The following is a 19,820-nucleotide window of genomic DNA, read 5'->3' as shown; positions in this document are numbered from 1 at the left end:
CCCGGAGTGTAATGCGAAAGGATTAAGCACGGAATGGTGGCATCACTTTCCGTGGCCACAGAGACCCCAGTGCCGTTGTAGAGAAGGAAACAGGCAAGCGGAAAAGTAAGCTCATAAGTAAACAAGATTTCACATAGTGATGAATGCTACTCAAGGAGCCTTGAAAAGGAGTGACAGGGTAAGAGAGTAGCTGGGGCTGATTGGATATGCTGTCTTTGGCCATACAGGTATTTCACACTTCATTGTACTCAGGTTTTCCTTTGTACTTGTGAATTTTATTCCCCCCCCACCCCGCCAGCTTTATTGAAACGTAGGTGACATACAGTATTGTGTAAGTTTAAGTATACAGTGTGATGATTTGCTCTAAATATGCCCTGTGAGGTGATTACAACAATAACACTAACATCCATCACCGCACATAGTTGCCATTTTTTGTTGTTGTTTACGGTGAGAACATTTTAAGATCTACTCTCGTAGCAACTTTCAAGTGTACAAACACTGTCCTGGGCATTAGATCACCAGAACTCAGTCATCTTATAACTGGAAGTTTGTGCCCTTTGCCCGACATCTCCCCATCTCCCCAGAGTACCCCCCTGACCCACCCAAACTACTCTGTTCCTTTGAGTTTGGCTTCTTTTGATATCACATATAAGTGAGATCATACAGCATTTATCTTTCTCTAATTTATTTCACTTAGCATAATACCTTCAGAGTCCAAACATGTTCCTGAGAATGGTAGGATTGCCTTCTTTTTTTTTTTTATGGCTGAATAACATTCCATTACACACACACACACACACACACACACACGCACGCACGCACACAGAGCACATCTTTCTCCATTCATCCATCAGTGGACACTTAGGTTGCTTCCGTGTCTTGACTATTGTAAATAATGCTGCAATGAACATGGGGGTGCAGATATCTTTTTGAGATTGTGCTTTAATCTCCTTCAGATGTATACCTGGAAGATTTTGTATATGGAGTTGCTAGACCATAGTTTTTTGCTTGTTGGTTTTGTTTTTGAGGAACCTCCATACTGTTTTCCATAGTGGCTGCACCACTTTACATTCCTACCCACAGTGTAGGAAGGTTCTCTTTTCTCCACATCCTCACCAACACTTGTTATCTTTTGCCTTTTGACATTAGCAACCCTAACAGGTGTGCAGTGACATCTCATTGTAGTTTTGATTTGTATTTCTCCGGTGATGAGTGATGTTGAGCCCCTTTTCACATACCTGTTGACTATATGTCTATTTTGGTCCCTTGACCATTTTAAAATAAAATAATTTTTTTTTTTTTTTTTTTGGCTATCATATGAGTTCCTTCTGTATTTTGGGTATTAGCCCCTTATCAGATATGTGGTTTGTAGATATTTTCTCCCATTCTGTAACTTGCCTTTTCATTTTATGGATTGTTTCTCTTGCTGTAGGAGCTTTTTAGTTTGATGGCATCCTACTTGTTGATTTTTTGCTTTTGTTGCTTGTGTGTTCATGTCATTACCAAAAACTCATTGCCAAGACTAATGTCAAGAATCTTTGCCCCTGTGTTTTCTCCTAGGACTTGTACAATTTCAGGTCTTACGTTTAAACGTTTAATCCATTTTGAGTTGATTTTTTTAGAGGAAAACATATTTTTTTAAAAATTTATTTTAGAGAAAGAGATCGAGAGAGACAGAGTGTGGGCAGGGATGGGGAGGCTGATGGAGAGAGAGAAAATCTTAAGTAGGCTCCATGATTAGTGTGGAGCCTGACATGGGCCTTGATCCCGCCACCACAAAGTCACGACCTGAGCTGAAATCAAGAGTCAGAGGCTCAACCCAATGAACCACCCAAGCGCCCTAAGTTGATTTTTGTATATGGTGTGAGGTAGGGTCCAATTTCATTCTTCTGTGGATTTTACTTCTGAAGAAGGCTCTCTTTATCCTAAAATTATTTTCTTAGGTTTCTTCTAATCCTGCCTTTGGATTTGGACTTAATTTTTGTGTGTAGTGTGAAGTAGGTCCCAACATTGTATATTCAGTCCTTTCCACACTGAGTTTGAATAACACCATTATCACATACTAAATTCCCAAATGTATATCGTTCTGTTTCTAAATTCTGTTGTTTCATTGATCTCCTCGTATCTTTAGTTATTGGAACTTTAAAGTATGCTCTTCTTTTCTTTTCAGAATTTTTCCTGGGTATTCTTAGACATTTCTTGTTTTGGATGAATCTTAGAATCTTAGCCTGACAAGTTTCATGATAAATTGTGTTGGGATTTTGGGTTGCATTGAATTTGTAGATTAAATGGAGGAGAATTGACATCTTTTAAGGTATTGCATCTTCCCACCTTCCTGTCCAGCCTCATGATATATATTTTTAATAAAATATCTTATATTTTATTATTATCTTATTCTTATAAGATATTCTTATATTCTTATTCTTATAAGATATTATCTTATATCTTTTAGACAATTAAATTTTTTTCTTCATGTGGATTTAGCATGTTTATGATGGATTTATTTCTAGGTTTGTTTCTGTTTTGAATGGTATTTTTTCTACTACTTTCCTATTTAATTGTTGCTCTTGTATAGGAAAGCCACTAAACGGAGTATGTTGGTTTTGATTTTGGCTACCACATAATAATAATTATTATTAATTAGTATTCATTTTAGTGCTGTGTGAGTTTTGATTCCTTTGGATTTTCTAGAAAGATGAAACCATAACATCTACAAATAATGACCATCATCTCTCTGTAAAATTTTTTTTGCTGTTTGTTTATTTTTGAGAGAGAGAGAGAGAGACAGAGCACAGGTGGGAGAGGGGCAGAGAAAGAAGGAGGCACGGAATCCGAGTCTGTGCTGAGCTGTCAGCACAGAGCCTGATGTAGGGATTGAACTCACGAACCGCGAGATCATGACCTGAGCCAAAGTTGGATTGAGCTGCCCATCATCTCTTTGTTTCTATTTCTACTGCCTCTTTTTTTTCTCTTGCTTTATTGTATCTGCTAGTATCTGTCTCTAAGACAATACCAAATAGAGTGTTGTAGGCATTTTTTCATATCTGTCACTTCAGTGAGGCAGGCATCTAATGTTGAGTTTGTTTCTGGTAGATGGTTGTTATTAAGAATTGTTTTCATTCCTCCTGGTACAGCCCTCAGGTTGTTACTGAAATTTATTTTCCCTCTTTTAAGGAATGGGACTTGAAACTTAGAAGAGTTCAGTAACTTGAAATGCCCACTCACGGGATGAAACTGATGATTCTTAGTGAGCTGTCACTCTTTTCCTGGAACCTTGCAGGCTGCTGACATCCCTTGGTACATTTATCCCTCAGCTCTGCTGGGTTATATGACCTGCTCAAAGACATTTAGAGAGTCTTCGTAGGTTTCAGTGGTTGTGCAGCTAAGGGTTTTCATAGCAGAGAAGGACATGGAGTCTTTAGAGAGAAGAAATGCCTACACATGGTAGCACAAACAGGTGGACCCAGGCTCAAAGTTATTCTGTGACACCCTGCTGCCCCCCAGCATGCATGTAGGTATTCTAGATGAGCTTTGCCTTTGTTTTTTAAAATTATTGTTCACGTGTAATAGCATACCGTGTTATGTTAGTTTTAGGTGTACAAAATATCTATTCAACAATACTGTGCATTGTTCAGAGCACCATAAATGTAGTCACCATACTATGTTATTACAACATTATCCACCGTATTCCCTATGTTGTACTTTTCATCTCTGTTTATTTTGTAGCTGGAAATTTGTGACTTGTAATTCTCTTCATTATCCCACCCACCCCACCTATTTCCCCTCTGGCAGCCACCAGCTCATTCTCTGTATTTAAGAGTCTGTTTTCTTTGGGGTTTTTTGTTTGTTCATTTGTTGTGTGTGTGTGTATGTGTGTGTGTGTGTGTGTGTGTTTACATTCCACATGTAAGTGAAATGATATGGTATTTGTCTTTCTTGTTCTGACTTATTTCACTTAGCATAATGCCCTTTAGATCCATCCATATTATTGCAAATGGCAAGATCTCATTGTTTTTTTAGGGCTGAGTAATATTCCATTATATATAGATGTACATATAGGTTGCTTCCATGTCTTGGCTACTATAAATAATGCTGCAATAAACAGAGGGGTGTTTCAAATTAGTGTTTTGTTTTCTTTAGGTAGATACCCAGTAGTGGAATTACTGGACCATAGGCTATTTCTATTTTTAATTTTTTAAGGAACCTCCATATTATTTTCCACAGCGGCTGTACCACTTTGCATTCCCTTTTGGGAACCCCTTTGGGTTCCCTTTTCTCCACATCCTCACCAGTGGTTGTTATTTCTTGTGTTTTTTTAATATTGTGGTTATGATTTGCATTTGCCTTATGATTAGTGATGTTGAGCACCTTTTCATGTGTCTTTTGGCTTAGATGTGATTTATCTTTGCATGTCATTTATTTTTAGATCTCAGAGCCAAATGGTTGGGTGAATTGTACTCATCTCTGGCACCTTACATGTTATTGTCTCTGTAAGACTCTCTCTTGTTTTATTTATGTATATATTCCCTTTGGCCCTTGTCCCCATCGCCAGCTTCTGCCCCACCCGAGGTAACTGTTCTCTTCTGTTTAATTTGCATGTGTGTGTTTTTAATTTATGTGCAAAAACATATTATTATTTTGTGTGCAATATTTTTAATTTGTGTAATAGATCTCATTTGGTTTCTTCCTCCCCCTCCCGCTCCCCCCCCCGCCCCCCGTGCTCTGTTTTGTGCGCTTCCACATTGCTGTGTGTGTGTCCAGCTTCATGTTGTTGGGTGTACGTCTATTCTATTATTTCTGACAGCCATGGAGTCCTCCATGGAGCACGTCCCCAAATTCTATTCATCCACTCCTCCACTGATGAACACCTAGGCTGCCTCCAACCCCTTTCCACAAATGGTGCCAAAGCATTGCATCCTTGTAGTGAGCCTGGGGGAGGACTTTCCTGGCATGCACAGCCAGGAGCAGGACCACTGGGGTCAGGACGAGGTATATACTTAATTGTGTCAGCAGTACCTCATCTCCTTCCAGACTGGCTGTGCCGGTGACCCCTTCCGCCCCCAGGGCAGGAGGGTTCCCACCTATGCCTGGCATGCATTGCTTTTTAAAATATTTCTAGTTTAATAGGTATTTTACTTTGTTTTAATATTAATTTTCAGGAGATTATTATATTTTCTCACTGGCAATTCTTTGCCAGTTTTTTTTAAAGTTTATTTATTTTGAAAGAGAGAGAGAGCACGCACGCACATGAGCAGGGGAAGGGCAGAGAAAGAGGGAGCGAGAGAAAATCGCAAGCAGGCTTTGCACTGTCAGTGCAGAGCCTGATGTGGGGCTTGATCTCATGAACCATGAGATTGTGACCTGAGCTGAAATCAAGAGTTAGACACTTAGTCAGCTGAGCCACCCCGACGTCCTGCCAGTTTTAGACATTCCAGAAATGCCTCCTAACCTGTCAGCAGTCTCTTCTATTTGTCTATGGGGTTCTTTTTTATACAGTTTGAATTTGGGGGTGGGCAAATCCATCTGTTTTTTTAAGCTGTGGTCTGTGCCTTTCAGTTTTAACACATTCCCCTACCTCTGCCTCCTCCTTCTGTCCCCAGGCACAAATATTTCCCCCACAAACTTTCCCGGACGAGTTTTAAACTTCCCTCACTGCTGCTGTTGCTTCTTATGCCTTGTCTTGTCTTGGTGTCGTAGGTCAAGTTCCTTAGAAGCAGAGCCTGACTTGAGGGTTTTGTGCGTGTGGTGGTTCATTTGGAGAAGCCGCCTGGGGAGGGGGCAGGGAAGGAGCTGGCCAGTGTTCTCCATCCCACAGGAAGCTCCACAGGGCTGTCCCCTTAGAGGCAGGGCTGGGCTTTTGTACCCCCACTCGTCCTGTATTGGCTGTACTTCCCCAGCCTCCTCCCCCGTGGGGTGGACTTAACCTTGCAGGCAGCTCTCCGAAGAAGGTCATCCTTGTGGGCTGGGGGCGAGTGAGTCTCTGGCCCAGTAACGGGGGTCTGGACAGCACCAACAACATCTACTGTGCTTGCTGGCCCTGGGAGACCTTGGAACCAGATGCCTCCTCCACGGTAGTGACTCTGCCTATGTTGCCACCCACAGTCTCCACGAAGGATCTGATCGAGACGTGCTGTGCAGCCGGACAGCAGTGGGCCATCGACAACGACGAGTGCCTGGAAATCCCCGAGAGTGGCGCTGAGGGTGACGCCTGCAGGTAGGGGTGGGCACACTGGAGCAGGAAGAGCTGCCCATTCGCCTTTTCCAGATCCCTGCCTGCTTTGGCCCCGGGGCCCTGGCCTGTCTCCAGGTGTACAGGGGCAGTTGGGTTGTAGCTGCTGTGAGCCTGCTGGCCGGCTTTCTCCAGGTGTGGAGAGCCCAAGCCTGGCTGCAGGACTAAGCTAACCACGTACTTTTGTAGCTGGACTGATGAGCAGAGTAAAAAGATCCTACAATTTGGAGCAAGTGTTAAAGAACCACTATCATCCAGGAACGGTTGGGTGCCTCACTCGCTGTATGTTGCCCTTGCTGCTGGGGCAGTGCTTGGCCCGCACGGGCTTTTCGTCCTTGGCTTTGAGCTGGGAGCCTTCAGCCCTCTTTCTTTCCCCACTCTGCTACCCTGGGGTCTCCAAAACGCTGGCCTCTCACTGTCCTCTGCCGCCTGTGTTGATATTTTCTTCTGACTCGTATTGTCTGCAAAGGAAGAATTTATACCCCTGCCCCTTCGGTGCCAGGCCCCGAAGACGTCTCGGCCGGCCATTCACCTCCTTTTCCCCAAGGATGCCTTCTTTTCCAACCTACTGTTTTTCTAGACAATGAGGGCAAGGTTCAGAGAGGTGGTATGACTTACCCGAAGCCACACGGCTCCCCAGGAGCATGGCCAGGGTTAGACCCCCTGTCACCTAATGTCTGGACCACTGTCCGCCCTTTGGAAACATTTAAGTTCTAGCCTTGTCTCTTTCCTTTCCCTTCTGTCATTGCACCAGTTCAGGAGCTACTTAGGAGTTAGAGAATGTTATCATTCAGGAGTTTTGAGCTTAGGGGCCCTGAGAGTGTGCTTGTGTTGTCTTGGGATGGGAAACTCACTCCTTCATAGATAGACAGTCCCATCACTGAACAGCTCCCACTGCGACATGCCCTTTCCCAAGTGAGGCTGAACCCCACCTCCCTGTGAGCCCCCCTATTAGTGTGCTGGCTCATCAGCTACCTCTGCCCGGGGTAGCCCTACAGACCCTGGGAGGCATGGCCAGGGAGCCTGGAGGCTACTCTCTTCCGGGCTGAGCTGCCCTCTGTTTCCTGGGGTTGAGTCCCCCTGTCTTTCTCAGCCCTGTGGGGACCTCAGGATGCTGACCCCCTCCCACATTGGTCAGGAATAGACAGCATGGAGTCTGGTGGGCTCCAGGCCCCGAGTGTTCCTGGTTAAGCTCAGAAATAGAACGCGTGTTCTTGGGCGGGGGATGGGCTAGCTTTGCTGATGCCCCTGCCACCAGCGTTGGTCTTGCTTGCAGTGGGTCTTGGGAGGGGCTTCCTTCTCTGAGCCTCAGTTTCCTCCTCTGTGAAATGGGACCTGTTATCCCTCCTGGATGGGGGCAGGCGCTCGGGTGCGGCTGACGCACACCTCTGTTGCAGGACAGCCCAGAAGCACTGCTGCGTGTCCTACTTGAAGGAAAAGAGCTGCATGGCTGGTGTCATGGGGGCCAAGGAGGGTGAGGCCTGCGGGGCCGAGGACAACGACACCTGTGGCGTCTCCTTGTACAAGGCAAGCCCGAACTGCGGCATTCGTAGCCTGGGCCCGAGGTCCTTGAGGGCTGGGGCGTCGGGGTCCCTGGGGGACTCCCCCATAGGGAGTGACACTCTTGCCTGGGGTTGGGGTGGGGGGCCTCTTCATCTGTACAGAAAACATCATCGGTTATTATAGCAGCCAATTAATTCAGGAAATATTTATTCAACACCAGCATGTGCCGGGCTGTCTTAGGCATTAAGGATGCAGAAATGAGTAACATGTGAAAATTCCTGCCCCCGGAGGGCTTTCTGTTTCTTTTTTTTTACTTTGTGTGTCCAGCTCATTTCACTTAGCGTCTTGTCCCCACAGTCACCCACGTCGTAGCATGTGTTAGACTGTCTTTCCTTCTCAAGGTGAAATAACACTTCGGTGTACAGAAGTAACACAGTTCATTCAGTCTTCTGTCAGTGGGCACTGACAGCTGCCTGGTACCCTTTGTGAATAATGCTGCTGTGAACGTGGGGGTAAGAAGAGCCTTCCTTGAGGACAGAAGGCATTTCCATTTCCACTGCATTGGCTAGAACTTAGCCTGGCGGCCACACCTAGCATCAAGGGAGGCTGGGGAACTCAGTCTGTATTCTGGGGAGGTCGTGTGTCCATTGAACGTCAGGAGGAAGGGGAAACAGACCGTGGGGGTGGACAGCTGACTGTCTGCAGCAGGGGCCGAGAGCAAACCTAAGACCATAGAACAGTCTCAGGAACAAACCACGGAAGGAGGTGTTTGCGGGAGACTGGGAGAGAGAGGAAGGGAAGGAGTGGAAAGAAGCCTGTGTCACGAGCCCCGATGACTGTGACAAGGAGGGCACCATTTGGGAGAGGATTTGGACTTTGATTTTTGTCATGTTGGGGTCAATTTCCTAAAAATTGATATTAGGGAAAGGACTTCGGTGTCAGGCAAGTTTGGCATTCCACTGTGTGTGTTCGACCCTGGACCAGTCCTCTTTTCTAGGCCTCAGCGTCTCCATCTGTAAAGTGGGGCTAATAATCCACGTCTTCTGGGGTGGCTGTGAGGGTCAGAGATAATGCAAACTATTAAGGACACGGTGGCTGTGCTCACCATTGGGAAGTGCAGGTCTGGAGAATCCATGAGCTATTGCTACATAACACACCAGCCCAAAGCTTAGTGGCTTATGCCTCACTTAACTCATGAGTTAACTCATGAGTTGCTGACCTAGGCCATGCTCAGCTGATCTGGCTGGGCTCGCTTACCCGTCTGCCACAAGCCGATGGCTCTCCTGGCACCGCTCTGGGATGATGATGGCTGTGCCAGCTTTTCTTTGCTGCATGTGGTCTCTCAACCTCCAGCAGCCTAACCTGGGCTTATTCCGTTAGTGGCTGGGTTCCAACACCGGGCGTAGAAATGTACAAGGCCTTTTGAGGCCCAATCAAGCCGTTGGGACATAGATTCTCTCCTTTGAAGGAGAAACTGAGCTATCACATTGCAAAGACAGCAGAACAGTGAAGAGTGAACGAACGGGGCTGTTGTTGTAATCCATCTACCACAGGAGTTTCAACAGATTAAATATTTTGTTTTTGGAGGTAGACAGTTTGGGATGGGGTGGATCTACGTGATACCTTCAGGTACCCAGGCTTCTGCTTCTCTGCACAGTCATCTTCAGCTTGTAGCTTCCATCTTCCGGGTTACTTCATGACCCTGGATAGCTGCTGGGGTTCCAGCCGTCACACCAACCAAAATCAAGGAAAGAGAAGAGCAAAAGAGATATACTTCCAAGCTGAGTCAGCCCTAGTTTAAAGCTCTCCTGAAAGCATCATATCACTCCTGTCTCTAACTTCAAGGGAAATTCTGTCTTTTAGGGAGCCTGAGTAGAACTGGGTTCCGCTAGTCAATATTGGTGTGTGGGGGTGGGGGTGGGTGTTCATGGATATGTCTGGGGTTAGTTTGTGGTTCTTTTCATAGGTGGCCAATTGTTAATTATTGCAAAAAGCTTATATTGGCCCTGCTTTGAGCCAGACATGGGAAGTGGAGACAGGGAGCACTGGTCTCAGGGAGCACATACGGGGCCGGAAGAAACAAGACAAGGATGAATTCATCCCAGTCCCTGAGCCTGGACCCAGGCTGTGCCCTGGGGGCCCTGAGTGAGTCCCATGGGCTGACGGTCTGTGAGGAAGGCAGATGGGCTCTGAGGGGCCAGAGTGTGGGCAGTGATGGCCCCTCTCCCTCCAGCAATGCTGTGACTGCTGTGGGCTGGGACTCCGTGTGCGGGCTGAGGGCCACTCGTGCGAGTCGAACCCCAACCTGGGCTACCCCTGCAACCACGTCATGCTCTCCTGCTGTGAGGGTGAAGACCCCCTCATTGTGCCCGAGGTCCGCCGGCCTCTGGAACCCGAAGCCGTACCGCGGAGAGGTGAGTGCTGCCCACTGGGCCACGGTGTGTAGGCCAGTTGAGTGAGAGGCAGAGAGAGCTTTGGGGGCTTCTAGCCAAGGTCGGATGCCCTGTTGCCTCCTGTAGGAACCTTGTGTGTACTGTCACCTGTGGCTTGAGGCACAAGTTCGGCTCCTAGGTAGAGTTCTTCTGTAGCCTCCAATGGTGACTCTGCCCTATTATTTCTGAGATGGTAATTGAATACAGCTATGCATGTACTCCAGCCACCAAACCACCAACCCCCTACCACCTTTCCACTCTCCACTCACCCACCCTCCTGTGTCTTTGTTCATCCACACATCCATATGTCTTCCTTCCCATCCGCTTTTTTATTCGTCCATCCATCTCACCATCCCCTGCACATTCTCCTGGCCCCTGGTCCATTCCTCCATCCATTCATCCTTCCAGTACACCATCCATTCCTCTGTCCCTTATCTATCCACTCACACATCAATCTTTGCATCAATTTGTTTACTCACCCATCTACTTACCCAGCAGCCCATCCACTTACCTTCTGCCTGTCCATCCATCCATCCATCCAGCCATCATCCATCCATCATCCATCCATCATCCATCCATCCATCATCCATCCATCATCCATCCATCCATCATCCATCCATCATCCATCCATCATCCATCCATCATCCATCCATCCATCATCTATCTGCCTTCTGCTCATGTATTCACCTACCAGCCCAGCCAGGAAACCTTTTACTCATCCATTCATTCATTTACCCTTCCTTTATCCATGTGTTCTCTGTCCCTCTCACTGTGCCATTCTGTGTCTTCAGGGTACAGGATATAACCGGTATAGAGAATGCATTCATAAATGTTGCCCTGCCCACCTGATCAGCCCCTTCAGACCAGCCCTGTCTTTTCTCCCTATATTCTCAGTGCTCGGCCCCTAAGAGTCACTCGCCAATAACTGAATGGATTATGGGTTTGTTTGGTGGCCTTCCCTTCACCACCACAAGCCCTTTGAGGGCTGACCAGCCCTGCGCCCTCTTCCTCTGTGTCCCTGTTCCCAAACAGCCATAGGTTATGGGTATGAGAACTCTGGTGCCAGTGCAGAGCTTGGAGCTGTTTGCTGCTGCCTGAGCCCTCAGTGTCTCCGGGGTCTCCTCCTTCTTCTGACCTCCACGTGCTGTGGTCACTGTTCTAGGTGCCATGTCCAGCTTCTGTCACCCTAGCCAGGGATGTCTTCTGGACTCATGACCGTTAGCCTCCACTGTGCCTGTGGGCCAGCAGGAGCCTGATGCAGTGTCCCAGTGAACCCACAGAGACTCCACTAAGAGGGAGTGGCTAGCCTTACCAGGCTAGTGTGGACACTGTTCTGTGTCCAGTCCAAGGAAATACCACTCTCTGGGGTTGGCTGTAGGGGCCTGGTGTAGCAGTGTGAAGGCCTGGTGAGTACCCAGAAGTGTTTGGTTCAAGGTGAAGTTTGGGAGGAAGTTAGGCTTCAAGAGTCACAAGACAGGGACAGGGCTAGTCAGGGTCCAGATGCAGAGGTACACGTTCCTGTCCTCTAGTGGGGAACTGGTGGATAACCTGGGCCTTAGGGGACGTAGATGGCAGGATCAAGTTGACCTGGGTTCCATTCCTGCTCAGGTGACCTTGGGCAAATCATTTTACTCCTCTGAGCCTCAGTTTCCCCCCTGCCAGGAGGATTGTTTGAAGAGCATGCTGATGAGTGTGGGCTGAACATGAATCCTAGAAATGCTGCCCAGGGTGTGGCATGCTTATTGGAGCCCTGGGCCCAGGTCTGTCTGCTGCCCACCCATAGTGCCAGTACTCCGGGCTGGACCACCAGCCATCACGGCCCCACCTACATGCGCCAGGCCAGGACTGACCGGGCTGGAGCGCAGTGTAAGCATCCTCAGTACAAAACATGTTTATCAGATGTGACCTCATGCAGTTGGTCTCTTGTGGGGCTGAGCTGTCTGGGGCTAGTGAGCAAGGCTGAAGCCTTATGCTGACTAGGAATGTGGAGGGCTGCGGGCCCCCCTCCCTTCCCCATCCTATTACTGTTATATGAAGAGCTTCCAGTGCAGCTCAACCCCGGGAGCCTTCCTTGCCACTCTCACCTGCTCCCCACTGTAGCCTGGGGAGGAATGGAGAGACCCAGTACTGCTCAAGTGACATAGCTAAGGGAGGCCTGAGTAAGAGTTCAGATCTCTGTTTGACAGAACACATGTTTGGGGTCTTTCTGTTGCTAGAGGTGGTCCTCCCAGATGTCACTGAGACTAGGGGTCTGGATCCAGTTCAACACTTTAGCCAAAGCTTCCTGAGGACTGTTGTGGGCCTGGCCCTGTCATGTTGCAGGGCACAAAGACTTGGACCTGGCTCTGATGGGTGCATTCTTGTTGCTGGAGGTCTGTTCCTTCATCCTTCCATCCATCCATCCATCCCTCCATCCATCCATCCATCCTTCCCTGCATTCATCATCTATCATCCTTCCATCCATCCATCCATCCATGCATCCATCATCCATCCATCCATCCATCCATCCATCCATTCATCCATCCCTGAGTTCATCTATCATCCTTCCATCCTTACATCCATCCATCTATCCATCCTTCCCACATTCATCATCATCCTTCCATCCATCCATGCATCCATCATCCATCCATCCGTCCTTCCCTGCATTCATCATCTATCCATCCATCCATGCATCCATCATCCATCCATCCATCCATCCTTCCCTGGAGTCATCATCTATCATCCATCCATCCATCCATCCATCCATTCATCCATCCCTGAGTTTATCTATCATCCTTCCATCCTTCCATCCTTCCATCCATCCATCCATCCATCCATCCATCCATCCATCTATCCTTCCCTACATTCATCATCTATCATCCTTCCATCCATCCATCCATGCATCCACGCATTCACCCATGCATCCATGCATCGATGCATCCATCCTTTGTCCATCCATGCTATCTTAGCTGGGCACACAGAGGTTCTGATGAGGACGTACACTGATTTCCATGGGGGCTTGTAGTGTCAGCCACCCGCTGGGTGAACTCATGTCCCATCATGAGCACTGACCCCCGCTCCAGTTTCAGAGGCAGAGTTGGCGAGCCGGGAGGCCCTGTCACTGGGCACGGAGACTGAGCTGCCCAACAGCCTGCCTGGCGATGACCAGGATGAGTGCCTGCTCCTCCCAGGGGAGCTGTGCCAGCATCTCTGCATCAATACCGTGGGCTCCTACCGCTGTGCCTGTTTTCCTGGCTTCTCACTGCAGGATGATGGCCGTACCTGCCGGCCAGGTAAGGGCCCAGATGGCTGGGGCAGGGGCTGATCTTGCCAGTGGAGCATGGTGGTCCTGTGATGGCCACAATGGGCTCCTTGCCCTCCTGTCATCCTACATGCTGGAATCTCTGGGAATTGGAAGCCTCTAGCAATGGGATTTGTAAGGCCAGGCAGGCAGGTTGAAACTCCATCTGCTCCATCTGAAGCTTCGTCTGCACGGGCAGCCCCAGCATCCCACCCTAGACCCCAGTGCAGGGCCAGGACCCAGGCTGCAGAGGCTCCCACCAACCCAACTCAAGTTGTGTCCCCAGCACTGGGCCCAAGGAGGTCAGGCTCTGACAGGCAGCCTACAAGGCTGCCTTAGACCCTGCTCTGGGGGTGCTTTCTGCCTGCTGCTTTTCCAGGGATAGATACTCACTCCCCTGCTTCCTCTCTTCCTCTGCCCCAAAGAGCTGTAATGTAGTATGTTGCTTTCTGAGCCTCAGTTTTCTCTCCTGTGAAATGGGTAGGAGGAGAGGATTAAATGAGGCAGTCTCTGACACATGCCTGGCATGGTGCCCAGGGTGTGAGTTGAGTTTGAGGCCAGGCTGAAGGCATGCATTCTTCCCCTCCTGTCTGCTTTCCCCATGACAGACAGTGACCCTCCACAGCCGGAGGCCCCAGAGGAGTCCGCGTTGAAACCAGAGTCCTCCCAAGTGGCCTCCAACACCATCCTGCTACCGCAGCCACAACCCAACACCTGCAAAGGTAACCTGGGGCCATGGGGTGGGTCTGGGCTGCCTTCAGGGGGTGAGCTCCCCAGTGCTGGGCATGTGCAAGCTGGCCTCCTGCCAAAGGGGTGCTTCTGCTTTGGGGATTTGGTTGGTCTCGCCTGTCTGAGGTCAGGAGTTGAGAGTGTAGCTGGTAGGAGGTGAGGTTGTGGATGGGGGGAGCTGAGGGCCAGGGTGTGACCCCAAGCAAGTCAGTTAGCTGCTTTTGTCTCAGCTCCTAGAGTACTGAGAGAATAAAATCCTTGCTTGAGAACTGTCTTGGAGACTGCTTGCAGTACTACGTAGAAAGTTCTCTTTGTTCTTCCTCTCTTCCTCTTTCTTGTTCCTTCTGTCTCTGCATCCTTGCTCTCCCTCCTTCTCTGTCCTCTCTGTCCCCTTCCCTTCTGGCAGCACTGTGACTCCCGGGAGGGGTTTGGTATCCGAGTGTTGGTGGCGATTGTCCCAGATACCAACCAGTTGTGCGAGCTGGTTTACTGGGGGACCTCGTGAAAAGGACCAAGAGTGTGGGGTGCCTTCTGCCTGGAGGGCGGAGCCGGGGGTAATGAGCCCAGTGGTCCCTGATCTCTGTGTGGTTTCTTCCCAGACAACGGGCCCTGCAAGCAGGTGTGCAGCGTCATTGGGGACACAGCCATGTGCTCCTGCTTCCCTGGCTATGCCATCATGGCGGATGGTGTGTCCTGTGAAGGTGAGATCCACGGGGGCTGCTCTTGTACCTGTGCCAACCTGAGCTGGCCTGTGGTGGGGGCCCCGGAAGGGAGATGGGGCAGGCAGAACGAGGCGGCCTGGGTCCGGGGTGGGGCCCGAAGGTTTGTATTTCTGACAAGATCCCTGGACCACACTCCCGACTCGCCCTGTCTGCGAGGCTGAGGTTGGTTTGTGACCACCTTGTCCTTGTTGCGGTCATGTGTGGAGAAAGAGAAAGGGGGATGTCCATGCCCCGCTGTGAAGGTGGGACCTGGAAGTGACGTTTATCCCTCCCACTTGCCTCTGATGGGGAGCGGGGCTGGGGAGTAGGAGCCCCAGTTGAATGGCATGCGCTCAGTTCTGTTACTAAATCCAAAGAAGGGGCAGTAGATGTTGGTAACTCTGCCATTCACAAAAGGGCCAAAGAAGGTCGAAAAGCGTGTGGCTTTCACACCTGCGACCCCATCAGGATGGGGTCTTGTCTCTGTGGGACGTCGGTGGACCAAGACTTGGGGGCATTTGGATCCGACACCTGCTGGGGTGGTTCCCACAGTGAATGATGCCTGAGAGACCTCTAGACTACACCTCCTCATATCTGGTGGCAGGACAGGCCTGGAGCGTGGGACGGGCTAGGAAATGCTTTAGTTCAGGTTCAGGTTCTGGAGATGTGACCTTGATGGGTGTCCAAGGGTAAAAGGGTTAATTTCAGTCTTTTGTTTTTTATTTTAATTTTATTTATTTATTTTTAAAAATTTACATCTAAGTCAGCTAACATAGAGTGTAATAATGATTTCAGGAGTAGAATTTAGTGACTCATCGCTACATACAATGCCCAGTGCTCATCCCAACAAGTGTCCTCCTTAGTGCCCCTTGCCCATTTAGCCCATCCCCCTCCCCACAACCCTCTAGCAACCTCAGTTTGCTCTCTGTATTTAAGTCTCTTATGGTTTTTCCCCCTCCTTGTTTTTGTATTATTTTTGCTTTCCTTCCCTTATGTTCATCAGTTTTGTGTCTTAAATTCCACATATGAGTGACGTCATATGATATTTGTCAAAAGGGTTAAGTCTATCTGAGAAAATACCCGTATCCCTGCCACATCCTGGGACCCCACATCCAGCCCCTTGGCTGAGACTGTGTTCCTATTTTATTTTACTTTACTTTTTTTGTTTTGTTTTATTTTATTTTACTTGTGTTTTGAATGTTTATTTTTGAGAGAGAGAGAACACACATGAGTGGGGGAAGGGCCGAGAGAGATGGGAACAGAGGATCCCAAGTAGGTTCTGTGCTGATAGCAGCAAGCCTGATGTCCGTGGGGCTCAAACTTATCAACTGTGAGATCATGACCTGAGCTGAAGTTGGACGCTCAACCAACTGAGCCACCCAGGTCATCCCAAGACTGTGTTCTGCTGTGGACGAAAACCACCCCATGGCCAGGCAGTAGGAGCAGATCTCAAGTGCCCTCTGGGCCCTGCTCCCCATCTCTCAGGGCCCTGAAAATGTGAGGAATGTGTCTCTCCTATGTCGGGACTCTTCCGGGTCCCAGTCAGGCCTCAGGCCAGTGTCTGTGTGTCTCCAGGCCTCTGCAGGACCCCTGGTGGTGATGGCTGTGGGGTCCAGGCCAGAGGTTACAGGTGGCATTTGGAGTGGTGCAGCCAGCCCTGCAGGGGAGTCCTGCTGGGCTCTGCTCCGTTTAAAATAAGCAAGCAAGTCGGGGCGCCTGGGTGGCGCAGTCGGTTAAGCGTCCGACTTCAGCCAGGTCACGATCTCGCGGTCCGTGAGTTCGAGCCCCGCGACGATCTCGCGGTCCATGAGTTCGAGCCCCGCGTCAGGCTCTGGGCTGATGGCTCGGAGCCTGGAGCCTGTTTCCGATTCTGTGTCTCCCTCTCTCTCTGACCCTCCCCCGTTCATGCTCTGTCTCTCTCTGTCCCAAAAATAAATAAAAAACGTTGGAAAAAAAAAAAAAAATAAGCAAGCAAGTTACCAACCGTGAAAACTCAAGAACTTTAAAAAAAAAAAAAAAAAGACAAGATTTCAGGTTTCTCTTCAAACTTCTGCCCACAAGGGGTTCACAGTCCTGGTCCCCCAGTGGAACAGAGCACAGACCCCAAAGTGCCCCATAGAGCCTCCCTCTTGGCCCCTTCTCCTGTATATGTTGCCAGCCTGGTCCCTTAGGCACTTGAGTTTGCAACACCTGCCATTGTGTGGCTCCTTTGGTTGCCTCTGGAGGTGGAATATTTCCGGAGCTGGGTGAGAGACGGCCTCTGGTCCCACCCTGCCATCCTCTCTGAGCCTCACCTTGCCATCTGTCCTTACTGGGGTTCTGGCTCTGATATCATGTGACTGTACAAACGCAGACTTGGGCCCGAAGCCCAGAGGTACGACTGATGCGCTGGGAGGCCCTGGGCAGGTCCCTGCCCCTCCCTGGGACTCAGTTTCCCTCTCTGTCACTGAATGCTCCACGCCTCTCTAATGGCCCTTCTGTTTTCCCTCCTGCGGCTGTCCTAGACCAAGACGAGTGCCTGATGGGCACTCATGATTGTAGCCTGCGACAGTTCTGTGTCAACACCTTGGGATCCTTCTACTGTGTCAGCCACACGGTGCTCTGTGCTGAGGGTTTTATTCTCAACATGCACAGGAAGTGTGTGGGTAAGCGAGAGCCCCTGCCTGCCGCCACTGTCACGGCTCTCTGCTCTGCTCCACGCCAAGCGGCCATGCCGTGGCCACATGCTAAAGGGCCTGCCCTTTGCATATGAGCTCTCAGCACGGCCGGCACCCCCCTGCTCCGTGCCATGCCCTGTCTGTCCTGGTGTCCTGTCCCGCTTCTCTACTGACACCACTGGAAAGCTGCTTTCCTCAGGGATGTACGTGCCTGCGAGTCAGAAAGGTAGTTGATATGTGACTTGGCTGGGGCGTTGCGATGAGGAGGTCGCACGTCCAGGCAGCAGGATGGGGGTCCGTGGGGTCTAGAGGCAGGGAGGCCTGGGTTTGAAGCAGGAGCCCCTAGTAGCTCTGTGGCCTTGAACAAATGTCTTCCCTTCTCCAAGCCTCAGTTTCATCATCTGTGAAAAGAGGAGACATTGACGCTCCTTTGGAGATTATATGACATATGCATGCCGGAGCCCAGACCTGGGGCATTGTGAGCACGTGATGTCAGCTGCTGAGGTTGTCCTTAGGTACAACTAGAATCCCCTCCAGAGGCGGAAGGATGGAGCTGGGGTCTGGCAGACCTAGCATTGCACCCCCACTCAGTGTTCATTTGCTGTGTGACGCTGAACAGTGGAGCTCCCTCTCTGAGCCTGGTTCCTTGCCTCTAACCTTGGGGCCAGAGGACTGGGCAGGGGGTGGTACCGAGTGGTACCCAGCTCCTGGCCCAAGCATGGGTGGGGCTGGTGCTCTGTAACAGCCCTCCCCTCCTGCCTCTTGGTGCACATGTGGGCCAGTGGCTAGGGCTTCAGGTGTGCCCCACAGGGAGTGAGGAGGGCACCAAGTGTGGGGTTCTGATATTTTCATGGAGGAAACGTGATGGTCCTGTACAGAGAGATAGACCCAAGGTAGCAGGGACTCAGGACAGACTCTTGGAAATGCTCTAGCAGAGGCACAGGCAAAGGGAGAGGTCACTCCACCTGTTGGCATCTGGGCACACTTCCCGGAGAAGGTGGCATTTGCAGTGGTCTCCACGGATGGATGGGACTTGGAAATCGGGAAGGGCGTGCAGGGTGGGAGGAACAGCTTGAACACAAGTGTGCAGGTAGGAGCAGTGCAGAGCGCGTCCAGGGCACGTGATCAGAGCCCCGTCTGTCTTCTTTGTGCTTGGGGACCATGTCCAGCCTGGACATGTCCTCTTCTTCGTCACCCTCCGCCGCGGGGCAGATGGGCCCACGGCGCTGGGCTGAGGGGCGGCTGCAGACATGTTTGCCCTTGGCCCCCCAGCCGTCGGCACAACATGAGCCCTCCCGAACCTGCTTGTCAGTGGCTGGGCGGCTCTTCCTGTCTGGGTCGTGTCTGTGTGTTTATGTCTGGGAAGGCGGATCCTGCCCAGGCCTGCAAGCACCCCTCCCAGGATGCCTGTGCCGTGCCTGGGTGTGCGGGCTCCCCTGGTGGCCTGGACAGAAGATCTTGCAGTAAAAGGGGTCACCAGGTAGCCAGAAAACAGGTTCTGGGACTAGAAGAGCAAAGGTGTATTTCATTCAGCAAAATTTATGAGCTCACAGTCTCATTCTTTCGTGTCTCCCTCCTTGCTCATTCTGCACAGACACATGGGCGTCTCCTGTCCTTCCTCTCGTTCCACTGACCTGCTCGTCTTACCATCTGTTAGCACTTGGTCTTTCCATCATTTATTCATGCACAAATGGGTACCGATGTCTTCTGCCGGTCATCTGTTCGCTCCACGCATGCTCATGAACCCTGGCTGGTGACGTGGGAGATTCACACGCGGATGAAGAGTATGGCCTCTGTGGCCAGACTGTGTGGGTTCAAATCCTGGCTCTGAGCTTTCCTGTTGTAAGACCTCAGACAAATCAGTTCAGCTCTCTGAGCCTGTTTCTTCATCCGTGAAATGAGATAGTGATAACATCCACCTTAGTTACTGTAGAGATTGAGTTAGTCTGTGTGAAGAATGTCCTGGTATTCGACGTCATTGTTATGATTCAACAAATGTGTCACGCCGAGGCAGCCTGCATAGGTAGTGAGCCCCCCATCACCGGAGGTATGGAAGCCACAGTGGGATTGGGTGGGGCCAGGTTCAGAAGACTCCTGATGGACGTGCAATTTCTGCTGTTTGCCTTTTGTGCCCAGCCCTTTGAGGACCATCTTGGCCCCTGGGAAAAGTGTCCCAGATGGGCTGTGCTGCTAGATGATGGGAGGGTTCTGGGGCCTCTCCCACAGCAGCGTGGAAAGGGCGCAGCTCTAGGCCGGGTGCTCTGGGTTCCCTTTTTGCTGCTGCCACGT

General features: G+C 50.1%; 1 protein-coding gene across 2 annotated transcripts in view; it reads left to right on the top strand.

Annotated features, from left to right (window-relative positions):
• Positions 1–19,820, top strand: part of FBLN2 (fibulin 2) — an 89,451-nt gene that overhangs the window by 52,794 nt on the left and 16,837 nt on the right. The window contains exons 3-9 of one of the 2 annotated variants that reach the window (XM_078442716.2): positions 6,103–6,214; positions 7,627–7,756; positions 9,966–10,146; positions 13,227–13,436; positions 14,053–14,166; positions 14,773–14,874; positions 17,379–17,519. In XM_078442716.2, the coding sequence (XP_078298842.2) occupies positions 6,103–6,214; positions 7,627–7,756; positions 9,966–10,146; positions 13,227–13,436; positions 14,053–14,166; positions 14,773–14,874; positions 17,379–17,519 (990 nt within the window). The remainder of the gene's footprint in view (positions 1–6,102; positions 6,215–7,626; positions 7,757–9,965; positions 10,147–13,226; positions 13,437–14,052; positions 14,167–14,772; positions 14,875–17,378; positions 17,520–19,820) is intronic. The other variant, XM_078442717.2, reaches the window with a different exon arrangement.

This window comes from Panthera onca, chromosome A2, assembly GCF_046562875.1.
Source record: "Panthera onca isolate mPanOnc1 chromosome A2, mPanOnc1 haplotype 2, whole genome shotgun sequence".
NCBI classification, from domain to species: domain Eukaryota; kingdom Metazoa; phylum Chordata; class Mammalia; order Carnivora; family Felidae; genus Panthera; species Panthera onca.
This window is presented reverse-complemented; position numbering and strand designations above follow the sequence as displayed.